Source organism: Penicillium malachiteum, assembly GCF_028827825.1.
Source record: "Penicillium malachiteum strain IBT 17515 chromosome Unknown utg000001l:1.0-8184562.0:1.0-8186909.0, whole genome shotgun sequence".
Classification (NCBI taxonomy): domain Eukaryota; kingdom Fungi; phylum Ascomycota; class Eurotiomycetes; order Eurotiales; family Aspergillaceae; genus Penicillium; species Penicillium malachiteum.
The window spans coordinates 6,995,064-7,022,414 of NW_026643094.1; the positions used below are offsets into that span (position 1 = coordinate 6,995,064).

At 49.0% G+C, this 27,351-nt stretch overlaps 13 protein-coding genes across 13 annotated transcripts; 8 read left to right on the top strand and 5 right to left on the bottom strand.

The window, feature by feature from the left end:
- Nucleotides 1-280: 280 nt before the first annotated feature.
- N7483_002585 (uncharacterized protein) lies at nt 281-4,156 on the top strand (the record flags this gene model as incomplete). Its single annotated transcript, XM_057086022.1, has 2 exons — nt 281-2,830; nt 3,668-4,156. The coding sequence occupies 2 exons, from the start codon at nt 281-283 to the stop codon at nt 4,154-4,156; spliced, it is 3,039 nt and encodes a 1,012-aa protein (XP_056952171.1).
- Nucleotides 4,157-4,919: 763 nt separating this feature from the next.
- N7483_002586 (uncharacterized protein) lies at nt 4,920-5,522 on the bottom strand (the record flags this gene model as incomplete). Its single annotated transcript, XM_057086023.1, has 1 exon — nt 4,920-5,522. The coding sequence occupies one exon, from the start codon at nt 5,520-5,522 to the stop codon at nt 4,920-4,922; it is 603 nt and encodes a 200-aa protein (XP_056952172.1).
- A 1,967-nt stretch (nt 5,523-7,489) lies between these two features.
- N7483_002587 (uncharacterized protein) lies at nt 7,490-8,188 on the top strand (the record flags this gene model as incomplete). The annotated part of the gene is made up of 4 exons (XM_057086024.1): nt 7,490-7,517; nt 7,691-7,779; nt 7,834-7,998; nt 8,027-8,188. 4 exons carry the CDS (start codon nt 7,490-7,492, stop codon nt 8,186-8,188), a joined length of 444 nt encoding a protein of 147 aa, XP_056952173.1.
- A 625-nt stretch (nt 8,189-8,813) lies between these two features.
- Nucleotides 8,814-9,125, bottom strand: N7483_002588 (uncharacterized protein; the record flags this gene model as incomplete). Its single annotated transcript, XM_057086025.1, has 2 exons — nt 8,814-8,943; nt 9,016-9,125. 2 exons carry the CDS (start codon nt 9,123-9,125, stop codon nt 8,814-8,816), a joined length of 240 nt encoding a protein of 79 aa, XP_056952174.1.
- A 385-nt stretch (nt 9,126-9,510) lies between these two features.
- N7483_002589 (uncharacterized protein) lies at nt 9,511-10,088 on the top strand (the record flags this gene model as incomplete). Its single annotated transcript, XM_057086026.1, has 2 exons — nt 9,511-9,737; nt 9,842-10,088. 2 exons carry the CDS (start codon nt 9,511-9,513, stop codon nt 10,086-10,088), a joined length of 474 nt encoding a protein of 157 aa, XP_056952175.1.
- Nucleotides 10,089-11,235: 1,147 nt separating this feature from the next.
- Nucleotides 11,236-11,673, top strand: N7483_002590 (uncharacterized protein; the record flags this gene model as incomplete). The annotated part of the gene is made up of 2 exons (XM_057086027.1): nt 11,236-11,293; nt 11,351-11,673. 2 exons carry the CDS (start codon nt 11,236-11,238, stop codon nt 11,671-11,673), a joined length of 381 nt encoding a protein of 126 aa, XP_056952176.1.
- A 105-nt stretch (nt 11,674-11,778) lies between these two features.
- N7483_002591 (uncharacterized protein) lies at nt 11,779-11,988 on the bottom strand (the record flags this gene model as incomplete). The annotated part of the gene is made up of 1 exon (XM_057086028.1): nt 11,779-11,988. The coding sequence occupies one exon, from the start codon at nt 11,986-11,988 to the stop codon at nt 11,779-11,781; it is 210 nt and encodes a 69-aa protein (XP_056952177.1).
- Nucleotides 11,989-12,558: 570 nt separating this feature from the next.
- On the top strand, nt 12,559-13,239 carry N7483_002592 (uncharacterized protein; the record flags this gene model as incomplete). The annotated part of the gene is made up of 1 exon (XM_057086029.1): nt 12,559-13,239. One exon carries the CDS (start codon nt 12,559-12,561, stop codon nt 13,237-13,239), a length of 681 nt encoding a protein of 226 aa, XP_056952178.1.
- Nucleotides 13,240-15,780: 2,541 nt separating this feature from the next.
- Nucleotides 15,781-16,050, top strand: N7483_002593 (uncharacterized protein; the record flags this gene model as incomplete). Its single annotated transcript, XM_057086030.1, has 1 exon — nt 15,781-16,050. One exon carries the CDS (start codon nt 15,781-15,783, stop codon nt 16,048-16,050), a length of 270 nt encoding a protein of 89 aa, XP_056952179.1.
- A 1,924-nt stretch (nt 16,051-17,974) lies between these two features.
- On the bottom strand, nt 17,975-18,661 carry N7483_002594 (ankyrin repeat domain-containing protein; the record flags this gene model as incomplete). Its single annotated transcript, XM_057086031.1, has 1 exon — nt 17,975-18,661. One exon carries the CDS (start codon nt 18,659-18,661, stop codon nt 17,975-17,977), a length of 687 nt encoding a protein of 228 aa, XP_056952180.1.
- A 1,169-nt stretch (nt 18,662-19,830) lies between these two features.
- N7483_002595 (uncharacterized protein) lies at nt 19,831-20,094 on the top strand (the record flags this gene model as incomplete). Its single annotated transcript, XM_057086032.1, has 1 exon — nt 19,831-20,094. The coding sequence occupies one exon, from the start codon at nt 19,831-19,833 to the stop codon at nt 20,092-20,094; it is 264 nt and encodes an 87-aa protein (XP_056952181.1).
- Nucleotides 20,095-21,407: 1,313 nt separating this feature from the next.
- On the top strand, nt 21,408-21,999 carry N7483_002596 (uncharacterized protein; the record flags this gene model as incomplete). Its single annotated transcript, XM_057086033.1, has 2 exons — nt 21,408-21,712; nt 21,771-21,999. 2 exons carry the CDS (start codon nt 21,408-21,410, stop codon nt 21,997-21,999), a joined length of 534 nt encoding a protein of 177 aa, XP_056952182.1.
- A 1,880-nt stretch (nt 22,000-23,879) lies between these two features.
- On the bottom strand, nt 23,880-24,272 carry N7483_002597 (uncharacterized protein; the record flags this gene model as incomplete). Its single annotated transcript, XM_057086034.1, has 2 exons — nt 23,880-23,990; nt 24,051-24,272. The coding sequence occupies 2 exons, from the start codon at nt 24,270-24,272 to the stop codon at nt 23,880-23,882; spliced, it is 333 nt and encodes a 110-aa protein (XP_056952183.1).
- Nucleotides 24,273-27,351: the final 3,079 nt, after the last annotated feature.

The window sequence follows — 27,351 nt, forward strand, 5'->3', positions numbered from 1 at the left end:
AATCAACTTGATCTTCTCGTTGTATATATAGCCTCATGTTTCCCTCTGAATAAACAACAATCAATCTTCCTTTGAACTAAAACAGGTTATGAGCCCGGAAGCAAAATCTCGGGTGCCATCTCTACTCATCTGAGACTTATCTTAACCATCTTGATTATATATCTACCCCGCTTTCGCAATCATCACTATGTCTGCTCTGGTCCATGACTCTCCGGACCGAGCTGTCACGGCCATCGAGCCTCTGACAGGAAGCGATAACTACGCAACCTGAAAACGTCTCATGACCTCCTACCTGAAAGCCAGGCAGGTCTGGGATGTCGTGTCGGGCGACCTCCAGCGTCCTGACTGCTTACTCAAGTACGCCAAGCCTATTACGGCAGACATCCACCCCTTGGTGGAACCGCACCTCGCTGGGGCGGTGAGACAGCGCGCTATTGAGGCGCGCCTCGAAGTGGAGGTCCAGGCGTTCGAGCGCCACCGTGAATGGTCGCGCCGCGAAGCCGAGGCCTACCACATCATTTTCCGGTATCTGTCACCCCATATTAGCATTCATGTCGCGGGACTTGAGACATCTCGCGATCTCTGGAATGAACTTGAAGAACGGTACCGGCGAATGGAACTTGCCACGTTCTGCGAGTTGTTTGCGCAGCTTCGTGAAACCACTGGCGAGCGCTGCGGCAGTGCCCGCGAATTCGTCGATCGAGTACGGTTGCTCGTACATCGATTGAATGCTATCGTGCCAGGATCCATTGGCGATCGAACGCACATTGCGATCTTACTGACGCAGATCGGACCGGAATACATTCTAGTTGTGGATGCCATCCAGAATGACAAGGATCCGGTGAATCCGACCACGATCGGAAACCGTCTGTCGAATGCTGAGCAGACGGTTCGGAGAAAAGAAGCTCCAACACCCTTGCAGGCAGCATCTGGCCCGTCCGTCAATACGGTGCAGCAGACTGCCAAGAAATGCAACTATTGCAAGAAGCGCGGCCATGTGGTCGCGCAGTGCTGGAAGAAACAGCGAGAAGCCCAGCCGTCCAGGGACCATGCCCTGAAGGCTGAGAGGAGTGTTTCCGGCTCACCAAGAAGTCATTTACAAAAGATACCATCAAGCCAGATGGAAGATCGGCAGGGCCCGCCGACTTCCAAGAGACCGAGGATCAATATCGTGAGGGCCAGAGTGACGACTCTCTATACCCACGCGCCGCAACCCCGGTGGATCCTGGACTCGGCCGCCACCAGCCACATCTGCTGGGACCGGAGCTGCTTCAGCAGTCTGCGGCCCCACCACCAGCTGTTGGACACGGCGGGCGATCCAGTGCAAGCCGAAGGGATTGGTACGGTGAAGCTCACGCTCCGGGGGAAGTTCAACCAGCCCCTGGTGTTGAAGAACGTGTACTTCGCGCCACGCGTCGGAATGAACCTGATCAGTGTGCCGAAGCTACTGCGTGACCGCTACTCGGTGGTGGCGCACCCGCAGAACGTCTTTGTGCAACGCCGAGGACGGACCGTGGGGACCGCCTACCATGCGGAGGAGGATCTGTTGATCCTGCGGTGCCATGTGAGCAAGAGATCGCGAGAGCGAGTCCAACTGGCGAGGGCGCCGACGACCCATGACCATGCAGATTCCCTGGAACCGCAGGCGGTGGCCATGGACGTCGACGAGCCTCGGGAGTCAAGTGACGCAGAATGCGCAGCGTCAACCTCTGAACTCGGTGGTGAAGCTGTGATACTCGAAGCAGATGTGTGCACAGGAGTGGACCAGGCCTCCGAAGCGTTGTGGCACGCTCGGATGGGACATCTGAACCGGGGCGACCTGAGGGTGGTCCTCCGGCAGACCGGCACTCCGTACCGACCGCTGACGCAGGCGCAGCTGCTGGCAACGCCGCAGTGCCCGGCGTGCATGTCGGGTAAGCAGCATCAGAAGAGGAACTCCCGCGCAAGACGGCCACGTCTGCATTCAACGAGAATTTTCGAATTGATCCATTCGGACATCATGGCGATGCCGATGGCCAAAGATGGCTCCAGGTACGTGATCACCTTTACTGACGATTATTCTCGAGGCTCGTGGGCCTATGCCATGAGATGGAAGCATGAAGCGCTCCAGAAGTTCCAACATTTTGAGGCCTGGGTGCACCGACAGTTCGGCGCCCAGATCCGAAGATTCCTCACCGATAACGGGCGAGAATATCTGCCAATTGGAACCCATCTCGAATCCCAGGGAGTTGAGTTCGATACCTCGCCGCCATACTGCAAAGGGCAGAATGGGCTGGCCGAACGCACCAATCGTACTATCCGGGAGCGGATCAACACGCTCCTGTCCGATGCGAACCTTTCTCCTTCCTGGTGGATCGATCTTGTAGACACGGTAGTCTATCTGAAGCTGCGCGCGCCGGCATCAATCTTAAAGAAAAAGACACCGTTTGAAATACTATATGGGAAGTCGCCCTCGCTCTTGCATCTGCGACGGATCGGCTCCCGTGCATGGGTCTTGATCCCAAAAGAGCATCGAGCCAAACTCGGACCGAGATCATCCGAGTGCCGACTGCTAGGCTATTGTGAACCAAATCAGTACAAGCTCTATGAAATCCATTCTGGAAAGACAGTCTTTTCCCGTGATGTCGAGTTCGATGAGAGGACCCCGGTGGCGCCACTCATCGAGGGGGAAACAGGCAACGACCTCCCGGACAACGCTCCTCCATCACCTGTCTTTCCATCCAAGCCAAGTTCAGCCAGCGGGCTGCCAACACCACCTGCATCGCCATTACCTCCGCCGAATGAGCAAGAGAAAACGCCATCTGAGCGTGACGAGGAGACACCTCCAGTGGTCAATCCAAGCCAACAAGGAACCGACTTGACATCGGATCTTGGGTATTCAATCTATGGTCGCAGACGAAGACCGTCACGGCGTCTTCTGGAATCACTCGGCAAGGTGTACTCGGCAGGCACATTGCAAGCCGCACCGGACAAACAAGTCGACCCGGCGACCTTTCGCCGAGCTGTATCAGGTCCAGACCAGCTGGACTGGTGGGCCGCCATCCAGAAAGAATATGCGTCGCTTCTCGAACACGGAACATGGGAAAAAGTTCGGCGAGAGGACGTCCCAGCCAAAGATCATGTGATTGGCTGCAAATGGGTCTTCAAGACCAAAGCCAATGGAACGCGCAAAGCGCGATTGGTCATCAAAGGCTACCGGCAGAAACATGGCATCGACTATCACGAAACGTTTGCCGCTGTGTCGCGAATGGACTCCGTCCGCTGCATCGTCGCCAGCGCCGTGTTGCGCGGATGGAAACTCCATCAATTCGATGCGGTCACCGCATTTCTTCATGGAGACGTCGATTCGTCTATCTATATGGAGTTGCCTGAAGGCTTTGAAGAGCCAGGATACGTATGCCGACTGCGCCGCTCACTATACGGACTGAAGCAGGCTCCGCGGATTTGGTACCAATGCGTCCACCGCGTCCTGGCTTCCCATGGCTTCACCATGGCCCAATCGGATAACTGTGTGTTTTACAAACCGGATTGCGTCGTTTGCGTTTATGTCGATGACTTTCTCGTTGGTGCGGCAAACACGCACGAAATGAAACAAGTGCAAAAAGCATTGCAAACACAGTTCCGATTGAATGATCTGGGCACCCCGCAATCGTTTCTTGGGATCCAGTTCGACTATCATGTCGACGGGTCCGTGTCCATTCACCAACATCAGTACATCCAGAAGGTGCTCTCCGACTTTGGCATGGAGAATTGTCAGCCGAAGTCTACGCCGATGAATCCCAAGCAAATCCTGAATCATCGTCCAGACGAGGAACCTCCGGACGAGGAAGCCAAAGCTCGTTATGCGACCGCCATCGGTTCGTTAATGTATCTCATGGTTGGCACGCGACCGGACATTGCATTTGCGCTGGGCATATTGAGTCGCTTCACGTCTCAGCCGCAATCACACCACCAAGTCGCTCTGCAGCGATTGCTTCGTTACATCAAAGCCACGCAATCTCATCGCATTACCTACCGCAGTGGGCAGCTGATCGGGTATACGGATGCCGACTTTGGTGGCTCCGTCGTCACTGACGGTGCATACTCGACATCTGGCTATGTATTCCAGCTTGCAGGTGCGCCAGTTTCCTGGTCGTCCAAGAGACAGGGGAAGTAGCCACATCTACGACACACGCGGAATACATCGGACAATACAATGCCATTCTGCATCTGCAGTGGCTCCGCACCTTTCTGGCTGAAACACAACTGTATCGGTCTCCGGTCACCCAAATCATGGCTGACAACCAGTCCGCCATTGCTCTTTCTCGCAACCCGGAATTCCACAAACGGACGAAGCATTTCAACGTGAAATTTCACTATCAGCGAGCCGTGCTGGATGCAGGCGAGATTGGGCTTCAATATGTTCCAACTGAGGAACAGGCCGCAGATGGTCTCACCAAGCCATTAGGGCCTACGTCCTTTGTCAAGTTTTGTAGTCTCTTAGGAATCGACGCCTCAGACTCCAAAGCAACATGAATGAGACAGCACAGGCGCTCTTTCCACTTTATTTTCCCAGACGGGGTTTTTAGAGTGGTTTTACCGAGGCCTGACTGCTCTGCGCAATTCCAGTATCGCCCTGCCAGCAAAAGCGATCCTGAGGGGGAATGTTGTGATATGAGGCTGGTGCAGATCAGGAACCAAGCCGAAACCATCGGAATTAATACCGAAGTATCTATACGGAGAATCAAGTTGATTGGAAATCAACTTGATCTTCTCGTTGTATATATAGCCTCATGTTTCCCTCTGAACAAATAATTAATTGAATCAATCTTCCTTTGAATACACAACAAAATCAACAACTTCCATCATATCGCCAGGGCCTACCGTATATGAGCCAGAAAACGCAACATTGAGCGATCCATTTTATGCAAAACAACAACTCAATCCCGTCGGCCATGTTGATAGGGCGCCGTCTGTGGCATTTTCTCCATTGATAGTTGCTGGACTTGTTTTGGCGGTTGCTGACTTTGCGGATGTTCCACCTTCCAGCTCGTTGACCGACCCGATCGCCTAAGACGGGGGACATGCCTTTGCTGTTCTGCGTGAACACCGGCGCTAGATCCTAGCGTGGGTTGGATGTTTTCGCTGAATGGTTGTGGAAACATGGGGATATGTTGTTCGCATGCTGTCAAACGACCTTCCCAGTTCTGCATCCAGACCGCAATGTTCTTCGATTGATCGGCCTCTTGCTTGAGCTCCTCTATGCGTTGCTGAGCTGCTTGAAGGTATTTGTCCTGCAGCTGCATTATTTGAAAAAGTTGGTTGTTTTCCTGGCGCAGCTGTTGTAGGGTGTCCGTCAAGGTCTTATTTGTTTGACTCAAATGTTCATATTCTTGCTTGATCTCCCCAAGAATATTCTCACGGTGACTGGGGCCGGAAGGCCTCATTGTCTGCGGTACCCAGTGGCTGTGCGTGAATCGATACTTGTCTGGAGGGGGAAAGGCAGCGAAAGAATAATCGGTCTCCGCGCTCTGTGAAGTCATGGCTCTGAGCTGATGTCCGCTGGGCTGAAATGTTTGAAGGAAAATGATGTAGAGACTGTAAACCTCTCCAAGGGGTCTCAAAGCAATTAAATATCCCGTAGGCAACTTGGTCACCTTTATTTAGAAACGCCGAGCAGATAATACATCGAGCCGTATTGTCTGGGTAGCTCAGGGCCCCACCAATGGCACTGGGAGTGTCCCAGGGGCTCTTAAAGCCGCTATATAGACCCGCAACAAGAATGCGCAGTGGCCAGGGCTTAGACGAATGCAAAGTACCCGTCCCAAGATACCGCACATGGATCCCCAAACAGACAAATTCGATCCTGGGATCGTGAGCGAGCGTTCTAGGAGCGCTATAGCTCCCAGGACCGGTCAGGATAATCCTCGCGCCTATCGAATTGTAACTGGGATAGGTCTCTGGGGTCTGCGCGTGATTCCGAACGATTGACAAATCATCCTCCTTTGCAAGCTAGACCTAACTCTGTCTCGTCACTTTCTATGGCATTTGCCACTCTGCCTGACCAATCCCTTCGATGGCTGCTGAAAATAGGGGTGACCATACACTATCAAATTTCCCTCACCCAGCAAGTGGCCGTGAGGCTCTGTGGACCGCACTCCTTGATTTGTCCCAATTTTGAAATTGCTTGTACTGGCGAGGTTTTGTCGCAGCCTCCAATATACCTGCACTCACCTCTTTGGGCCAACACGGACATGAAATACGAGAATCCACAGTGGCTTAGGTTTGCTGGGGATTCGAATAGCTCGATTCTCTACGTGGGAGAGACCATGTACTTCTGAAAGCTTGTGAATGCACCTAGGAGATATGTGCGTCCGTAGCTTTTTTTTGGATTCAGATTGGCTGTGTCTATTCTATCTTGCCTTGATTCGAAAAGACTCTGGTTTTCAATCGGCCATGCCTGTACCAGTAAATCGTGTGATAGCCAAAGTCTAAAAATTGATATAATTTCCACGCTAGAGACACAGCATAGCCAATACCAGATTTATAATTGCGGCCATTGAGCGCGCCTTGACCGTTCAGCTCAGTAGATCTGGAATTCCAACACCAAAGGCTTTCTGGCTAGCATTGGCCGAAGTCCGACTTATGGTCTCAATCATCGATGTGTGTTGTCCCGGGCGGGTCAAAATAAGAGCCGTAGCACTACAATCAATGCAGCATGGCTGCAGTACACACAGTGGAAATCTTTTGAGTGGGCGATGGCTTAGACCCTGAAAATTCGATCATCAACAAGTGAGGCGACTTACTCAGAACAGAGCATGATCGTCGGCCTCTGTTTTGAATCAACAGCCAATGCTGAACTTCAGATGATGGTGATAAAGGTGCATGCTGTCGCAGTCGAGCGATGATCGCTGCCCACCGTTTTCAAGTGTTGAAAGTACGGTCGTTGAGACAAGGTTGAGCGTTGATCAACGCGCTTCAGACAGACAACATGAAAAAAAAAAAATTTAATAATTTATTATTATTTCGAAATTCCAGAAATTGACTTGAAGGCATGATTCACCCTGACCATGACCATTCACTTTTCATCTGCCTGTTGACTTTTGCATAGCCCGTCACCTCAAGTAAGTCGAAGTTCAACAGGCCTGATTTTGCACAGGCAACTTCGATGCCCCCGAAAACAATGGCCCCCAGAAATTGATAGACAGAAAAGACTTTACCGTGGCAGTACAAAGCAAGCGGTAACAAGACCAGACAACAGACCTATAAATATGGCCTCCCCCGTCGGTTCTCTGTCGAAACAATTATCTTCCTTAATGCATCTGAAGGATTCCTTCGAGCTGAAATGAACATGCCTTCCTGCAGCAGATTATAAGTCTTCTCTTTGACCCCAAGCCTCTGCTGTTACTGATACCCACGGTGGCCACTCAAGCTACATACCAAGTCACTTGCCTCTCTCTACCCACTGGGTGGTTCAATCCACTGAATCCGTCTTCGTGCCGGTCAGACCATGGATCTTGACTGGCGACAAATCTTCGGTGAGTGCTGTATCCATGTGCCTTGTCGAGTTGAGCTAACAATGTGACTTCTGACTAGCTTGTTGACCACAAGAGTGCAAGTGAGGCATTCTGCAGGTAAGTTCCCTGTCAGCCCATACCATCGGACGGTGCTGAAACAACCAATATGATGACCAGCCAGATTAAGTCAATAGGACGGATCCAGGTCAGCACTCCAAAGGTTGTACATCTACCTGCCAACAACATTGATGACCGAGTCGCGCCTGAGCCTCAAGCTCTTGATGTGAGTCATGAGCCCGGACTTTGGTTCTACTGCTGACATGTGCTTGTCAAACAGTGCCTTCGGCGATCATCAGCCAGGCCGGTGAGTTCTGAGCACCGCCACGTAGACCCCTTCCCATGCACATGTCGCCGTTATCTTGAATGGGTCGATGTTCTGATAGTGTGTCAAGCATGGCTACTTGTGCACGCCATCGCGGCCACCGGTCTGGTGCGGCTGAACGTTTGTTGAAATAAGTACGCCTGCTCAGTGCTTCTGCCCCATCACCACCCATTCATCGTCTGCCATGATCTTGGCTGGAGGACAGACGGACCCAACCGACCTCATGTACTACAAGACGGAAGATGCGTTGGGTCGGTTTGGAGTTGGGACTTGTCTCTGCAAGACGACTCTTTCACGTCTTGCTTGGTAGTGTAGTCCGTCGTAGGTGCAGGGTGAGACTAGATAACAAGACCGTGAGTGAGCCCTCATTATCAGACACATGCTAACCACCTTGCAGGGCCACTAGTCAAGACGCTGGAAGCATGACGTTCAACGAGCCTCGCGCGTGTCTTGCATCGTGCCACCCTAAACATGAAGCGATGTGTATTCCTTTGGAGACTGTCTCGACGGTCAATGTGATCTCAATTGCCTGATCACTCCAGTCTTTCGCCTTATCCACTGATGCCGACTGAGAACACCAGCTTCTACTTCACATCGTTGGAAAGCTGAATCAGCCATGCAACTAACATACCGATCGACAACACGCGATACTGTACCTACTGAGGTGATCAAACCTCAGTCTGATCAGCTTGGGTATCGAGGGACCCTTCCAAGATGAGTCCCGCTTCCGCGCCTATGGAGGGTATGATGAAGAAGGATACCGGAGGGCTATCCGGTGATGCACAGATTTGGCTTTTTGGGGACAGACGTCGATCGCCATGGACCAGTCCAACAAGATGGCCATGGAACATTGAGATCTGCTACAGGGCTTGTCGCTTTCTGCGGTCGCTTTCTACACTTTCCTCTACCCCTGTCGAATCTGATGGAAGCCATTGTCACCAGAGGATAGAGTCATCGCTTTCGACGAAAGTGACCTTTCGGAGAGACATGCGACTGTCTTGCAACAGCGGATCGCAGACATATCGTTCATCCTGTTTCTGCAGGACCAGCGACAGCGCCAACCCCCTACAGTCATACGACAAGTGAGAAGCGACCCTTGGTCAACTCCTGAGACGAAATGCTTTGCGTCACAATTACCCGAGCATTGCGTCCATCCTGCCTCTGACAACTGCGCCAGACGTCTCCATTGGTAGCTTGCCATTTTCTGCCTCCACAGCGCATCGAACATCTTTATCCACCGTGCACATGTTGCCATTCACGACCGGGTGCTACCATTGAGCAAAAACATCATTCGAACCATTTTCCGTGGCGTACCAGAGTCGGTTGTGGGCAAATTCGTTGATACAGCGCTCGTCACCGCCGCGAAAGGGATGGACGACTTGTGTCTGCGAGCCCGCAGCTTGAGCATTGCATCATTTGCGGAAGGGCGTCCTCTGTTTTAACAGGCCCCTGCCCAAGATAATTTCCTCGCCTTTGGTCTTTGGTGCCGGTGCTCGTTACTGACTGATACAGACCATACACCTCCCGATGGACGAAGTCATCCAGCTCCGTTGCCCATTGATGTTTCGCCATCACTCGTGTACATCAGCTAGGACCAGGGTCACAAGTCTCAACCGCATCTCCACATCTCGCATGTATGACACCTATGAGCCTGGCCACCAAGCCCAACTGAACTTCGACTCTCTGAGATTCTTCCATTATGACAGCACGAGCAATTTGTCTTGTGCAGCTGTCCCGGCCAGCCTAATGCCATTGAAGACTGCGCTGGACACCAGACTTGCGACCAGCCCAATTCATCCTCAACTACCTCAGGTCAATACGACCAAGATGGTTCAGCTGTCAGCCCGGTGCCTAGAAAGGTGAGTCAGAAGTCGTTTCCTGGTCCAGTCACTAATCCCGTACCCAGTAGGACATGCCTCCAGGCACACCTTGGGTGAATGATCAAGGCTACAGGTTGCGATAGACTACCACCTTCCAGCACATCTTGTATCAAGGCACACGCCGCCAATATTTCGCGAGGGGTGACAATGAATCAGTGTGCCAGACAAGTCTACAAACACACTCCGCTATGGACAAAGAGGTATGGTGGACAACTCGGAGATGGGCGTGACTACAGGACGCTCGTTCCGGCAATCTCCCAGATGATCCCGGTAGTGCGGCCAACCCATTATGGCGAGAAGGTGGGCCCCTCAGTTGAGCATACCGTGTGACGGGTATGTCGTCTCGACATTGGCACGCGCGCTTGAAAGCATAAGATCGACCGCGGAGGAATGGCAATTCACCTGGCGCCTCAACGTCAAATTCCGACACCGAGTGTCCCTCGCCAATCCCGACAACTTGATCCTTTCAGCCGAGACGCCAATTATAAGACCACCCTCACAGTACAGTACAGACGGGTGACCGGATGATTAAGGGCGACCAAATCATATCCCATACGCTCCTGGAGCCTTTGGTATTCCCGCTCCCCAAAATGAGCAGCCCTCATCGTGCAGATTGAGGCGGGGATCTGGGGCGAGGATACAAACATCGTCTGCCTTTAAGCCCAAATGTTGAGCATTGGCGCTTTTGCCAGACTTTCCAAAAGGTCACCTGGTGATTGGGCAGTGCCAAAATGAGTTTATTCAATTTGAATACTGCACCGTCATCCAATTTTCGATCGCCCGTCAAGACACTGATCAATCATCGGAAAACGTGAGTCAAGATTTCCTTTTCGGATGTATTTGCTAAGTTGTGCCCAGCAGAATGTGCCTCCGTGCGAAACCCAAAGCACGCCATCACCGCCGCAGGCGTTCGACTACCTTGTTCCGATATGCAGTTCATGTGGAAGTACGCGTTGCCGGTTTCTCAAACGAAAGGGCATGCTGAGCAACATGTTCACGAAGGATTGACCGCCACGGAAGTCTGGCTTAGGTCAGTGGAATGGCTGGACTCGGTCGGCCTTGTGGGAGTGAGCTTGTGGGAGTGAGCTTGGGAGTGGGCTTGGGAGTGGGCTCGTGGGAGTGGGCTTGTGGGAGTGGGCTTGTGGGAGTTGGCTTGTGAGCATTGATATGTGGGCTGATATGTGGGCATTGGTCTTGTGGGAGAGGGCTCGTGGGTACTGATATGTGGAAATCGGCTTGTGGGAGTGAGCTCGTGGGCATTGACATGTGGGGATGGGCTCGTGGGAGGGGTTCGTGGAAGTCGGCCGGGAGCCGAGAGGAAATCAGATACGTCTGCTCGAGGTATGCTCCATGGTCGTTTCAGTCGGCTACAGCTGTGATATCACTTATGAGAGAGAGAGATCGGAACCGATCTTCAAGAGTCGACTAGAGCGAGCATTGACTGACTCAAACTTGAGACCGGCAGAGCCACCAATACATGGGCTGTATTGTCAGCTGGAAGCCACCAGAACGAGCCGAGTATCAATTCAAGTCGAGTATGAAGAGCTGTGAGGAGATCCTCTCGATCTGATATCGACTGACTTATTGCAAAGGCCAGTGTCATGTGCGGACCAACTCCGCGGAACGTCGCGTAAACAATGCGGCCCCCGTGTCTGGGATGATCTCACCGCCTTTGCCGTCGCGTGGGAGGGATCAACAGCAGCCTCCCTTCGCCAAGCACCGGTGGACGGGCACGCCAATGCCAACCGTTCTCGCTTTGGAGATGCGACGCTGTGTTTCCATCCATGACGGGCGAGCGCTGACACCGTTCGACGTTCTTGCTCGACGAGCAGCTCAGCCGGTGAATGTTATTATTTTTGCCAACCTGTCCACTTGCGCAACCGAATTCCACCGATCTCCACAGACCGTCTGCTAGAGTTGAGTCAATGTGGATCCCTGCCTGTCATCTACTCGTCCTATGTTTTGTACAGTATGTATGTAAGGATATCCGATATCCTCTGACTTATTTCAAAGACCACTGTCATGTGCGGAGCGACTCCGCAGGACGTCGCGTAAACAATACTGCACCCCGCGTCTGGGACGACCTCACCGCCTTTGCCGTCGCGTTGGATCGATAGCCTCCCTTGTCAAGCACTGGTGGAAAGGCACGCCGTTGCCAACCATTCCTGGCTTTGGAGACACCGGGCTGGTTTTCAGCCATGAACGTGCGAGCGCCGACACCGCGCTGCATCCTTGCTTGACAAGTAGCTCAGCCGGCGAATATATTATTCTTGCCAACCTGTCCATCGGCTGCGCGACCGATCTCCTTGGACACTCAGCAGTAATAGAGCATATGTGCATTCCAGCCTGTCATCTACTCGGTGTCAGCAATGGTATGCTAGCGGACACTTCGCTCATGCTTGAACACAGGCACGCGATCGGGACAAGACGAAATTCGAAAATTGAGTAGAGGTTCAACAAAGGGAATCACCTCATTCGATGAGAATGTCGATGGACTGGCTCTTTTCACGGGTTGATTGGACTTAACTACCAAACGGCACATATGATATCGCGCCCGCTGGTACTTGATGTTCTGTCGGTGGAGCGATTGTGTCCAAATGTGGGTGACATGAAGCCACATCTGCCCAGCCATGCAGTGCAGTCTACAAGCTCGGCAACTCTGGCTCAAATGACCGAGCCAATTACGAAGCGCGACCGCCGGTGACCTCAGCCGACAAGCTTGCATACAGTCTTTCAATTTCAAGCACTGCAGAAAGCCTTCTCTTGATCATATCCATTGTTCCGAGGTCTGGGAGATCTCATGCAAGTTGTTGTAAATTTGCGCCGTCTCTCGCAGTATACCTCAAATTACGGTCGTGCTCGAGCCGTCCAAATGGAATGGATCTCTCGTGATTCTTGTTGGTTGCTGGCCCGAATGCCACCAGGGTCTCCTTCCCAACACCCCCTGTCATCCCATCACGTGACATATGGCTACGCCCCGATACTGCTGAAGAGAAGTCGATTTGAGCTTCCAAAAATCTATGCCCATTTTATTGGCGAATCGAAAAATTCAGAGAATTCTGTACTTGGTGATATCAATTTCACCCAGAAATTCAGTCTGATGGGAGTGGGAATCTATGAAGAGACAGTCATGACATGTAGGGCTACCCGTCGAACTGCCATGGCAGAACAAAGAAGGGGTCTTGCGTACTGGCGCTGGACATCTAGCTCGGTTGCTTGTCATCCAAGTACAACAGTGGGAGTTGCGCCACGGTGGTGTGGTGTGAGATGCAAGCTCGGTGTCTCCCTACGTTGCATCGTCCTGTCGAGTCCCTGTGACATCTGCGCCGTCGCGTACATTCCTGCATGGCTGCATGAAAGTCATGTTTGCGACTCCAGGCTCTCCCCAGCGCGCTTGTTTGCTCTCTTTCCAAACACAGCAGGCTCTGCTGACTTTGATCTAAAGAATGCCATCGTGCTGATCGCGGGTGATGCGTCATGACAGGACGCTTCTCCGGCCACCTCATTAATCACATATCTCAGCTAACGCACAGTCATGTGTCTCATCAGACGAGCAGTTTTGCGTAGCTGTGTAGCTGATTGCAACGCATGATCTCCACAAGGCCTTGACTTGCCTACTTAGGCGCATCTTATGTTCCGCGTGAGCTGCTGACTGACGAAAAGTGACTGTGAGGCTCTTTCGTAGTTTTCCAGGTGCTCTCACCTTATCAAGAAGAGCGCAAACTCAGACCCGGGACCAGGCTGCCCGTCAAACGGGACAGACTGGAGGATGTTGGATGCAGGACTCAATTTGCTTCCTGCTCGATGCTTTTTCAACCGCCTGCATCGTTGCCCTGATCCGACTCCAGAATCTTCCCGTGGACCGATGACTGCCATTAATGAGACACGTGCAGTAGATCATGCTTTTCTATGTTCGTAATACGATAGCCTTGTCTCGGGGTGGGGCAAGGGGAAGCTCACAATGTAGATATATACAACGTACGTGTACGGTGTCATTTTATCGGATTTAGGGCTCACGCGCGACATCTCATTTAATATGGAACCTACCATTGTGGCCGGCGGAGTTGCTGAGCATTAGCTGCATGTTTGTATCATACGTGGTTGACTTTGAATTAACTTAAATCCGATTTGTTTCATGATGTATCACAGTCGTACTTAGAAGAGACCGGTGTAGACTTTATTGGTCATATTTTTATGTGGCCATTAGAGAGATTCAAGTCACGCATGCGAGTTCGATGTCATAGCGTGTATAGTCCACAGGTGGAACATGTTGTTTATTCTTTGGGAGACGTGCGGCTCTATATATATATATATCGAGAAGCTTTAGCCAACGGGATTCTTGGTGTAGGGCCTCCCAATTTAATGAAATAACATAGCTTTCTTTTTGGTACACAACTGCCGGCCCTATGCTGCGACTCTAATTCCTGTCTAGAAGGACTTGACAACGGGTGTTGGCCTGAGAAAAATACAGTGATGTGGGTGGGGTCTTTCCCAAGTTGGACGAAGTGTGCGCGAGGGGTGACACACCGCCTGAGCGACTCACTCCGTTTGACAACAACGCGTCCAGACTCAGCATTGACAGTCTACTCATCGACGCGTTGACCCTGTCACCATCGACAAATTGTTTTCAGTGCTGGTCACTGTTTTCTAGGCTGGCCACTGTCCTTCCAAGCTGGTCACCGTTCCAAGGTGGTCACTGGTTTTCGAGTATGCTCAACTGTTGAGAAAGCCGATCAACTGTTTAAGAATGCCGGTCGACTGTTTACGCACGCTCAGTCAACTGCTGATGAAAACAGATTCAACTGTTTATCAGAGTAGGCTCAACTGTTTACGAATGATCATTCAACTGATCATGGACGCTCAGTCAACTTTTGATGAAAAAAGGCTCAACTGTTTACGCGCGCTCATTTCAGATTCAACTGTTTACCAGACCAGGCTCAACTGTTTACGAATGGTCAATCAACTGTTTACGCACACTCAGTCAACTGTTGATGAAAACAGGCTCAACTGTTTACCAGACCAGGCTCAACTGTTTACGAATGGTCAATCAACTGTTTACGCACGCTCAGTCAACTGTTGATGAAAACAGGCTCAACTGTTTACCAACACTGGATCAACTGTTTAAGCACGCTCATTCAACATTTCACGAATGCTCTGTCAAATATCACCATGACAGGCTCGACTGTTTACGAAAATAAGCTGAAATGTTTACCAGAGCTGGGCAACTGTTCACCAAAGCAGGCTGGTTGCCACCTTGGACTATTGATCACCGCATCTTCCCGTCACCACTAAAGCCAACCTCAACAGTCATCTTGGGTTTCCTGACCTCTGAGACAGACGTGTATCATGCGTTCTTGCCCAAGTCTGATGGTCTTTGACCGAGCCAACCAGCCTGCACGTGTGTGTATACATCCTCTACGTGTGTGTACATCTGATGAGATCAGATTCTGGACATGGTACTACTATGCACGGCGAAATCTGGAACAGCAAAATTCTGGTTTATACATTCTCTATACAATGCTATCTTGGAGTGAAAACACGCCCCGGAATGCGCTCTCATGGCCCTGCTGTCAGTCTCTTCGCCCGTGGCCCGGGCCTACAAAAGTGAAATATTGATGGAGGTGCAGGTCTTGGCTTCTTCAATTGCAGAGCGAGAATTGAATACTGGTCCCTAGCACCACGTAGAGGTGCCTGCACTTGGCTAGAGTTGCTTGTTCTCGCAGCACCCCCCTGCGAGGCTTATTGATAACGCAGACCTATCCTGCGGGGTGGACTTGTTCTCGCAGCGCCCTCCTGCGAGGCGTATTGATAACGCAGACCTATCCTGCGGGGTAGATTTGTTCTCGCAGCGCCCTCCTGCGAGGCGTATTGATGACGCAGACCTATCCTGCGGGGTGGACTTGTTCTCGCAGCGCCCTCCTGCGAGGCATATTGATGACGCAGACCTATCCTGCGGGGTGGACTTGTTCTCGCAGCGCCCTCCTGCGAGGCGTATTGATAACGCAGACCTATCCTGCGAAGCATGTTTGGTAACGTTGAGCCCGTCCTGCGGGGAACAGTTGGTATCGCAGAGCCCGTCCTGCGAGGAACAGTTGGTAACGCAGAGCCCGTCCTGCGAAGCATGTTTGATGACGCAGAGCTTGTACTGCGGAACCGTGGCCATGGAGACCCTCAAGCCTGCAGACAAGAGATGGAAACCATGACACACGGGAGTGTGAGGAGGAAAGTCCTGATTTTTTCTGGGCCGGAAATCTCGCTCCTTTTATGTCAAGTCGGTTACGTCTCTTCATAGAAACCCCCTGCGCAGATTCATGGGGACGGCCACCGATTTTGGGGGGCATTGGAAAAGTTTCTTGAGACTCTTCGGCCAGTAGACGCACCTCCCATGGATCTATGGTCGGCCTCATGTTGCCAGGGGGAACCGCCCCTTGGTTCCATCAAACCGATCATGTAGACTGTTCATTGCTTGCGATGGGTTACATCGGCGACTGAGTACCAGTATTGATAAAATGGATTCCATGGATACGATCGCCGTGGCAATGAAATTGCGTTGCATTGCAACTTGCGACAGATGTATTACAATACAGCATTCAAAGAGGGCGAAACGCATTGGCCATCTGCATCAATATTGAGTACCATTGCAGTTATAGTCGCGAATTGCTCATAGAGCCTTAGCAGCGCACGTTTTCCTTGTTTTCATCAGAAAGTGAGATCTCAATGGGTAGTATCGAGCAGGATGCTCGAAATGACTGGACCTTGAGACCGGGAGTGAAGGAGAGCGGCTGCGCAAGAACGATCTGTGCGCGACATGCTTGCTGCGATCCGTTGCAAAAGAGTTTTAAGATTCTGAATGGCAGTGATAGGGCCAGCCGACTTTATTAGAGAAACGTTAGAATTTCAGGCATCCTCCCCTAGGCGCAGTGCGGGTATCTAGCGTTGCCTATGCATCCCAGGCTACGAACTTAGCCAGAGTCAAGAACTTCGTGGCTAAAAGAAAAAAATTCACGACCGACTAAGAGCTGTGAATGCGGCCTGATCAGAAGATCGCTATGTCGAGGGGGAAGGAGCGGGCGAACGCATCAATGATACCCGTCCGGATCCCAACATTGTAAAGAAATCTGACATCTTAGTCGGTATTTAGTCGGTACTTTCCCACGTATTACAGTACTGCTCTCTATCGCTGACTACATCCTGCCTCTCAAAATTTCACGGTATCGTGGCCATTGCCCAATTGGTCTCCGGTGTGGAACGGAGCCGCTCTTGGACCAGCTGGTTTCGATCGACGCAACCCACGTGCCAAATAAGGTTTAAGGTGCCGGCCGATCATTTCGATCTCGCCGTCCCACTCTCCAACTCATCGTAGAAATTTACCCCACTCAGGACGATTGCCTTGGCCATTGACAATTCTCGATCAGAGGTCAATCAATGAATACGAACATAGCAAAATATTCTCTTGCTCATCTTTGTGCAATCGACGCACGTGGCAGGGTAAAAACCGAGGGTTCACGAGTACCTTTGCAAGTACCCTGGTAAGTACCCCGGCAAGACTTTGGCTGATCTGCGGGCCCTGCTCCTGCAAATCAAACTTACCGGCCATGTTACCACGGACCCGTCTAGGTTTTTTAGAGCAATCTTGATTGCTAAGGCAGCTGCCAAGGCATTGCTTTTGTTGCGGAGAATCCGTGGCGCCCATTATGAATCACAGTACCCCACCATGTCTGGCCAATCAGATGCCAGTATGTGGCTCTGGAACTTGTCGATCACTTTCTAGAATTCCATGTGGCGCAAGACCCACTGTCGATGTAACATCCTGGACCAGGAGCCACGGAACTTCATCCTTGACCGGACTTACAAACTAGCTCTAGAAACTTGTCTCTCTCTACCATTGAGATCCATAGCGAGCTCGTGTACATATACTGCTCATAACATGTTCTTTGAATGCGCTTAGATTAGAGACCTGATAGTTGGGATGAAAGTTACATCTCATGAACATTCTCGATTTCTAATGCGTCATGGCCTGCCTGACCTGAACCTCTATCGCATGATTGCCCTTCGCACATGTTTGGAGCAGGGATGTGACTTGCATCGTGGCACGCGGGTTGAAGGGAACCGAGTTTTGACGGTCGCATTAGCCTGCTGGCCCCTGCTTCGGCCAGTAAAGTAATTTCATCGCTGCCCCATGTCTTGAATCCGACCGAGGAAGCCGAGTAACTGGATCAGCTCTGTATTGAAAGTCTTCGTGGCATGCGAAAGGACAGATGAACCCCTTCATCTCGATCGACCCTAAATTTGGACCTCGAGAGCAGACACTTGTGCATCTTGACATTGTTGGGCTGATCGCAGGCATGGAGCTTCGCAGCCAACATGAGGGGCGTCTCCCCCAGATGATCGGGACAATCGACATCAATCAGCTTCTCTTTTGCAAGTCTTGCAACATCGCGAAGGTCTCCGTAGATCACGGCGAGATGCAGGAGGGTTTGGCCGCGGTGATTCTTCTGATTGATCTTGGCCCGATGATCCCGCAAGAGGATTTCCAAAATCTCATACTGTTGGTATTCCAAAGCCACCAGGAGTGGCTGCTGGACTTTTTGATCTTGACTGTAGAACTCAATATCTTTGCGGCGGAGCAGCTGTCGTACGATTGACACACTGCCCTGCGTGGTGGCCCTCGACAACGCAGTCTGACCGTAAGCATTGCATCGAGAAGCACGAAGATCATCATACTTCAACAGGAGATCGACAGCTGCGTGATCACACGCTTTCACGACAAGCATCAAGGGCGTGTGTCTTCCATGTATCTTGTTGATATCCGTTGTGCACGTGCAGAGGTACTTTTGGAGCGCATCAGGCTTGGAGAATTGTTGTCTCCATGCAGGGCTATGGTAGGATAAACCGGGTGACATGGCGGTGGCAAAAATGGAGGTATTGGACGAGATATGGCTGATGAGGTGTATTGTAGGTTGACGAACGTGGTACAAAGACCTGAATATTGGTTTATCTATGCTTGCAAAACTATCTACCAGCTCAATAGAGAATAGTTCATGAATTAATATACATTTGCCAGCATTCTTGAGCCCATATGCCGCTTCAATAAATGCCGATCGTGAACATTGCTTCACAGCATTCGTTTCTAGAGCATGCCAGTCGTATCATTTCACCAATGCTACCTAAAAAAAAAATTATGACAAGGCACGGTACTGGAAATAAGATGTCAATGGAAAGAAGGCGTCAGTCTGGTCCCAGGAGCTGGCCTTGTGCTCCGGGTACCATTTAGATCATCATCTAGGATCTAAGACTAGAGGCCTGGAAGCTAGGCACTACCTTTCGCGGGTCATTCCTCCGTTTGACTATTGTTCTCATGTACTGATTGAGTTCTAGATATAGTGCTTGATTGATTGGTTTGAACAATATCTTCGCCCTAAATACAAAATGACCTTCGTGTATGCAGCCATTTCACATACAGCCAGCTTGACAATATGTTCAGCTCACATGCTCTTCAATAGAATCAGGCAGATATGCACAGTATATTCAACATAAATATTTGTGTTGGTATCACCAGCTAGGTACTGTGTACACAATTAAGTGGACAGCGCGTATGCTTGGAAAGCAAAAGTCGATTGATTCATGTAGATAGATGTCTTCCAAGTCAGGTTCAGAATACCCCTCAATCCCATACACCGAAGCCGCAGGTTGGCGGAAGGTTACGTACACAGAAATGTGATCTATCAAATGCAAGCTTCTTCTGACAGAAGGGTATCCCCCGACAGTTTGGCACCGATGCTGGTGGGGCATTGCATGATTCTTCGACTGCCCTGTTTTTGCATCCAGATAAGTATATTTCGTGTGCGCAGTTATAACTTCAACCCCGACTTTTTGCCGGACGACCCCCTTCCCCTCCCCCAATCTCCCCCTTTCCCCCGCATTTCCTTCAAAAATCACCCAGCCTTTGGTTTGTTTGGCGATGGTGTAACTATTTGTCACCAGCGTGCTGGCGGCTTTCCTTTCGCTTTCTCGACATCGATCTAGATCTTGGGTCAGTCACATGATTATGATTGGGTGAAGCCCCCAAACAATGACAAAGGCTTTGCGAACTGACTTTTTTCGTCTTGTCGACCGGTTATTTTGCTTCTGCACCCGTCCCATTGCCCTTAAAGTCATGTTAGACACACTTGGTCTGCGAAACTTTTGGTTCTACAACGCAAAGAGCAAAAGTGCACTCACCGAGGGCTTGCGGACCAAGCCTGTTCATTCTGACCGAAATGAGACAGTCCCGGTGACTTTTCTCTTTCATTCGAGGCAGCTGGAGACATTGTGTGATTACACTCTGTACGTGTAAACCCCATCTCCGTACGAGGAGTTTTCAAAGGCTCCGAGGAGCCTACAGGTTCTGGGGAGCTGATATCGCTTTTCAAACTATCACACCGGGTTTTGTCATCGCTTATGATTTCATTGGAACGATCATCAGAATCTTTTTTGTCAAGTTGCACCATTGTTGACAGCAATTTTGGTGGAGTCGAATATGATGGTTGTCAAAAAGAGGGTTGTCTGAAAAAGAAAGAAGATAAAGTGCTGTCTGCTTCTTTTAAACTTGTCAGCATGTGAAGTCTTGGCAGTTTCGGTTGCATTTATGGTCTGCTGCACGCTCGGCCACATCATACCTCATCGCTCGGCCCTAGTACTGGTTACCATCAATTTGGGGGGGGCTAGCGAAGCTGAGCCAAAGTCAATCTGTAAGTGTACCGCGGATCCCATCATTTGGAATGCTGTACCACAAGTGTCGACCGCCCAGGAAGTACCCTTTACAATTCTTGGATAGAAAAAAGTCTGAAAGACACGATAAATATCTATCTTTTGAATCTACTACATTTATTGGACTGTGCTTGGAACATACCAGTTATTTCTTCGTAGGACCAATTGTTGCTATGAGAAGGCGGCAGGTGGGGCTTTCGAAAAGGCTGAGCAAGGGAAAATGACTTACACAGTTGTTCGCCCCATTGCAGAATATCGCATTATAGCTTTCGTATAGTGAAATATGATCGTCGAGCTGCTATGAGGCTTTTTGAGCAGGCATGAATGTGTCTTCGCAGTGGAATCTTGCTTGGTTGAATTTATGTTGACTCAAGCGACAAATAATCGTAAGAGAATCTCCTCAGTTATTCTGTTTGTGAGACTGGACCGCCTGATTGAGTGACAAATTTAACCGATACTAAAGATGACTCCAGGTAGCTATTGAAACGTACGTATGATCACTCTCTATGGACGATGATTCAAAATATCCGACCCTCTGTGTGAATTTATCTTGCATCGATATGTTACCATGAGATCACAAAAATGATTTGCGCGATTTAAATATCCCTTCCATCAAAATAATGCGGGCTTATCGCATCGTAGGAAACTTTAGACTTATTATAAATGCTGGAAAGCCTCGCTGGCTTGCGTTGTTCTCCGCGCTTCGAAATTTGGGAATTCATTGGCGTCATAGACGTCTTGGAAAAAAAGCCTGTCATGCATATTCCTGCGAAATCAAGGGTGCATGTCCCATGGGCAAAGCCTGCGCATGTACACAGCTTCCCAAATGAGGAATGTACCTCCCCCAGCACAAGCACCCCCTTTCCCACTCGCTGCATCAATGAGACCCCCTACGCAAGAATGCTTAGAGAAGAGGAGGAAATGGATTTTGTCTTCAACATCACTGTCAGTGCGGCCAATTGGGCTCTGCTTGCTGGCTATCTGGTCGTCCCAGGCACTTTTACCTCTCTTCAAAGCTCCGATCAGGTAGAACATGCTTTGCAAGGCAACAAAGCCGGTCGAACAGTGTTGCACACGATCCAGAATCCTCCATTGCTGTCCATTGCCTGTTGTCTCCTTCTCGGAGGTCTTGCAGCTTTCGCATGGCTTTTGCATTTTGCGAAGCTCAGAAGCAATTACATATGGTTGATCAATAGGCTTTTCACGTAAGTTACTGCACCACTCGCACGACAACCAAGGTATTTGAAACTGATTAATCAATAGGCCGATTTCGCTGAACGCCGCTGCTGGGCTATTGACTACAATCATCAACGTCTGCGCATCTCAAGGGGGAGATTGGTCTGTAATGGCCATTGTTACCACTGTCGCTACTGGGGCAACTCTTACTATTTCTCTGGCACTGTTGTGTTTCTATAAGTTTCACCTTTTGGAGAAGGTCAAACGAGATGACGCGGTCTTCACTCTTGTTTTGCCTTCGTCGAGACCACAATAATGAGTCGAGGGGCTGGTATCGATCTGAGCATGGCCGATGAAGGAGATTGAAAGGTATGAGTATGGTTTTTCTCTGAACGTTTTTCGTATTGTCATTTGAAGATCGGAGAAACAATAATTGATGCATGAAGACATAGCAGACTGTGTGGATGCTGAAGATTCAGTATTAATGCAATATGATGTTCTTGCTATGTTATTTTCTATAAACACCTCGTTTCGTCCCTCAATGTCAGGTCTGATTGTTCGAAGTGTAGACTGAGCAATGAAAGGTTTTAGCTGGTTTTCTATCGTGTTATGAGCCCTGCCTCAGAGAGAGCATAGGTTTAGTACTGACGGAGCTGTGAATAACACAAGTCAGCTCTTCAGAGGCCTTCAAAAAGCAAACGGTGAAAAGTTTGAAATAATTAGACAACAAAAACTGTCTCACGCAAGAGCTGGCGAGCCCAACGATGACAACTCACCAAATTCGAAAAACGACCAAAAAAACTCTCCATCCTCAATTTCATGTCACAGTCAAGATGTATAGAATTGTAGTTTCTACCAAAATTGAAAGATATTGATCCTAGGAAACCAAATACTGTAGCTGAAAATCGCGCAGTTTCCTGTGTTCATTCGAACATTTTAGCACTTATAGCTCAGAAAAACTTTCAACTGATGAATTACTTGAGGGTTCAAGTCCGGAGACCAACTAAATGTTTGGAATTATAAAAGCGAGCCTTGTCCTGAAACTTGAGAAGACACACCTACCCATTCTCGATTAATTGTGTCCGGTCACTCATATAATATACGCTTTGGATACAGCAATCATTTTTTCCTATTGGCTCATAAACTGCATTGAGCTTCTCTCTTGATTCGGACACGTCTGATACATCCTAGAGTCATACCATGCCCATCCGGTCTACAGTCGAGTCTAAGTTAGTGTCCTTCAAAATGCCCCAACATTTTTATTACACCGATGTCTAAATTATCTATCATCAGAATTTTTCCATGCAGCAACGAGATGACCAGTGGGGCTTCCATCGCATGTACCGAGAATGACATTGCTGCGCCTAGAAATTCTAACGCAACTGCAGAGCTGCTTTGGAATACTGCAGCTCTCCCTTTGTCATTGATCATCCCCACGTTTGACCTGCCAACCCTGAGCATAGCTGCTGTTACCACTACGTCCTATGTCAGTGTACTGGGTGCCCCTGCATCCACGCATATTGCACCCAGTGTAACAATGGAGGGATCAGCTGATAGGGTGTTCCCCGAAGCGTCACGACTGTGGAGACTCTGCTTGATTTTTGTTCTCATCAATCACATCTTTCTCTGCAGTCAGTGATAGCTTGCGGTCTGATATGAGCCATGTGACAGTTCAAATGATGATTCTGAGTATGCTTAAATAGTGAGAAGTCCAAATGATATAGCGGCAGAAAGAGAGAACAATAAAAAGACTACAAAGCAACAAAACCAATGTTGATGTCATTTTGGCAAAATGCACAGTCCCTTGGAAAATCAGGCTTTTCGTCAATTGAATATCAGTCAAATACGCATTCTATCGATGAATTAAAAAACGCAGAAATGCATAGACAGGTGCTCCCTTGAATTCAGAGAAATGAAGATGCGCTATACAGTACAGGGCTCAATGTGATATGAGGCTCGAAGTGATCAGAAATCATCCGCAAGTTCGAGACTCACTCCGATCTCGATAGTGCAATCTATAAACTTTGTATCCCCGACACACTGAGAGATCAGTAGCTGAAATATAGCGTAAACTAATTTAACACATCTGACGGGGGAAAGGATGCTCGGAAGATTGAATTTTGTATGTCGTTTGTGCTCCCTCATGAGCTCTGTAATCAATATTTTGCCTCTGACTCCCAATGTATCATGCAATTTTTACACCTCTTCATCCTCCCACGAGTACCACAGAACAAGATACTTGGTGACCGATTGACCATCCTGGGTGACTGACTGTCGCGCAAGTGTTTTGATTGGAATTTTGCCGCCCTATCATGAGATATTGACTAGATTAGCAGTGTGATCAGGAATGTGTCGCCGAACGCTTACTTGAACACCAAATTCTTCATGAGAACGCGAGAAACCAGTGAAGGGATACGAGTCACCCGATGAATGATGTGAGGCATATGAGAGTCTTTCTGTGTCTGAAGCGATGAAGTCTCGGTCGTCACTTGTCTCCGAAGGTACCGTAGAGGATTTCTCGGAAGGGACTGAACAGGTGTCCGTGTCCTCTGACTCCCAAGTCAAAAGCCTATTTTCTGGACTGGTCATGATGACTGGCGAAAGAGTAATCTCGTAGGGTAGGGCTGGGCTGTCAATGCTGAAGGGATGGCTAGAATTGACGGATCTTCGCAGAGCTTTATGCAGCCCGAAGTCTGGAGTAAAAGTTTCAAGAGACCTAGATTTGGCAATAAATTCCGGTCCCAGATTATGTTGCATCGTCGTTAAGCAGTATCACAATCTCTCAACATGCTGAAATTTGAGGAGTCATCGAATGTGAAGCCAAAAATCCTCCTTCTTTTTACCATCTTCACCATCTTCACCATCTTCACCATCTTCACCATCTTCAATAAAATCAATTACTTGTTCTGATTTCAATGATAAACAAAAAAAAACAGTTATTGTGGTGGTAAGAGAAGGCTGCCTGGAATGGCTGAGTGAAATGAACCGGCAAATACTTTCCGCACGAATTTATAACTTATTATGTATCTCATGCATTAAAATATATTCTCCTTCAGTTTGCTTGGAATGATGATACTTTTGATAACTTTTCCACAAATCAGAAAGGGTTGCCATAAGTACCAGGACCGTACAACTCGATCCTCAACCCCGGCCTTAGGCAACGCGAATCCAACTTGTCCATGAAAGACGGCTATATCCGGTATGAAAGCTGTAGTCATCGTCCCAGGAGTGAAGTATCTTCCCTCATCAAGTATTCACTGGGTTCTACCGCTCTGAAATCGGCCAAGTGAGCCGCTCCACCTAGGAACTACCAGATTCCTAAAATGTAACATACAGAATGGCTCCAAAGGTAGAGTAAATCGACATTTTCAATAAGGCTTGGAATTAAATTGTTCTTAATGATCTACCTCACAGGGAGGTATAACATGGTCGGTAAGCGAGTGACGCGTGTAAGCGAATGACGCACCCCAAAATACCACAGTAAATACAACAATGTATCTCAATAAGCATAAGTTCATTCTTCTCAATATACATAATCCTACTAAATAAGAGAATTGAAAGGCTGGTAAAGAAAATCTACTTTTATTTAATCCTAATTTGACAAGTTTTATCAAAAATACACTGTAATTTTAGTTGTTGAGCTTTGAGGATATATTATCTGATCATCGCTTCCTAAAACCCTTTGAGACCTTCGAAAAACATTAGACTAACCATGGACAGCATACAATTATAAGGAAATCTCAGGACAAGCTATGGTTGTTGAGATATGAAGTTGTAATTTATCGCACTAACTATGCTGTTTTGGGGCTGCTTTTGGTAGTATTACAGTATCATAACGTTTCATCGTCATTAGTGTCGAATCGATACAATAATGTTTCTGCCGGCACTACAAGGAAGAACAGATAGTCCGGGCAGAAACAAACGCTGAGTAAAATTCTGCCCTTATGGGGATTATAGTTCTGGCAGAATAATGACTGGGCAGAATTCTGCCAGCATTATAGATAGAATAAGGATAGTTCTGCCATGAAGCGATGACGGTTCTGCCGGCATTACAAAATGACGTACATGACCGATCATCAGCATGCTCAGTCCACGGCGAAAATAATGAGATTTCATAACAACCTGGTTCTTTTTCTATTTAAAAAGAGCGCCTAGAAAATCCCCAATTGCCCTCGGAAATATAGCCAACGCAGCGCAAGAAATTTTGCAAACAATTTATATAACCGTCAGACGCTCGCCAAATATCTGCTAAAAATCTGTACAAAAGGCATCGTGCAAGCACCTTGAATCCCGAGTTTCGCTGCATACTAAGCCATTTCCGCAGCGGTCTGACTTGAAGCCTGAGGCATTGATATTAGCTAATTCTGACAGGCCTGTGGGGCTCCAATTCTGACACTTTTGCTGAACGATCTTTTAGTACAGTAGCACCAGTCCACCACGACCCAGCATTCATTCACCATATGTATGTAGGTATACTAGTTGCCACAAAGTCAATTAAGTGCAAGTACTTTCATATGATTTTGAGACAGGGGAATAGCAATCGACTGCCATTTTACGATGGAGGCTCCGGGTGACGCATTCAGTCGCGTTTCTGCCCTCCTAAGTGGGCCCGATGAAAGATCAAAAAATAAGCTCGATTTAGCCTCACGCATCAAGATGTTGTGTTGCGTCGAGAAACTTGCCGTCACGTCCCAATGATTCCGAAGTCGCGCACGATGAGGGTAGAAACCGTGAATGGCATATAGGCCAGTCCGTCTAGGAAGTGATACGTTCTACCTGTAGATTTATAGCTACTATGTTTGACGGAGCCTGCGTACGGCTTGAAAAGTTGGTTATCTGCCGCAAACCTCTAAATTGAGTGCTGATTCGCATTGTTGCTTAGTGTTTTGCGTTCAATTCGCAGGGAGTCAGGCCATCCATGCAGCTAAGTGGGAAATTCAAAGTCTTTCAAGTAGGGTTATCGTGGAAACTGGGCGGATTGGTGTATCGTCAATATGTTGACCGATGACAACGACAAAATCGATGAGAAATGAAAAATCAACAATTTTCGACGAGTAGTATCAGTAATTATCGACTTGAATATCGTGCATCTGGCAAATTTAAACTCAACTCTTGTTGAAGTTTTAAATGTTGAAGGAAGTCATTGATATAAGTTGAACTATCATACTAGAGCTGGGCTGGTGATCAACACATTAGCAATAAAGGTGAAGTGGTTTTTGTTACATGTTCTTTGACACTGTTTGCTCATTAACCTCTCCTAGAAGAGGGGTCTGAGCTAGCATTTCCCGATACAGGTTTCCTTACCTGACGCATACAGCAAATTTTGCTTTCTTCTTCTCAGTGGTAGGCTACTGAATGTCATTTCACAAGGGGAAGGACACAGGGAATACCGCGAACGTAGTTATTTTAGAAAAGATTTTAATACAAGCGTACAGGTCGCAAGAATTCTGGATTCAAGCTGAATTCGAAAAACACGATAGCAAAAACCGTGTACGCAGGCGGTCGTAAACAGCAGCACGGTGATGGTACATTCCAGTTCTCACCAGGTGACCGACTCCTTTTCTCTTATCTCTCCGCTCTTTCGCCTGCCTCTCTTCTACTGCCTCTCTTCTACTGCCTCATAAAGGCCTTACTCCAACCTGACCACGAAGCAAGGCTGTTCACATAA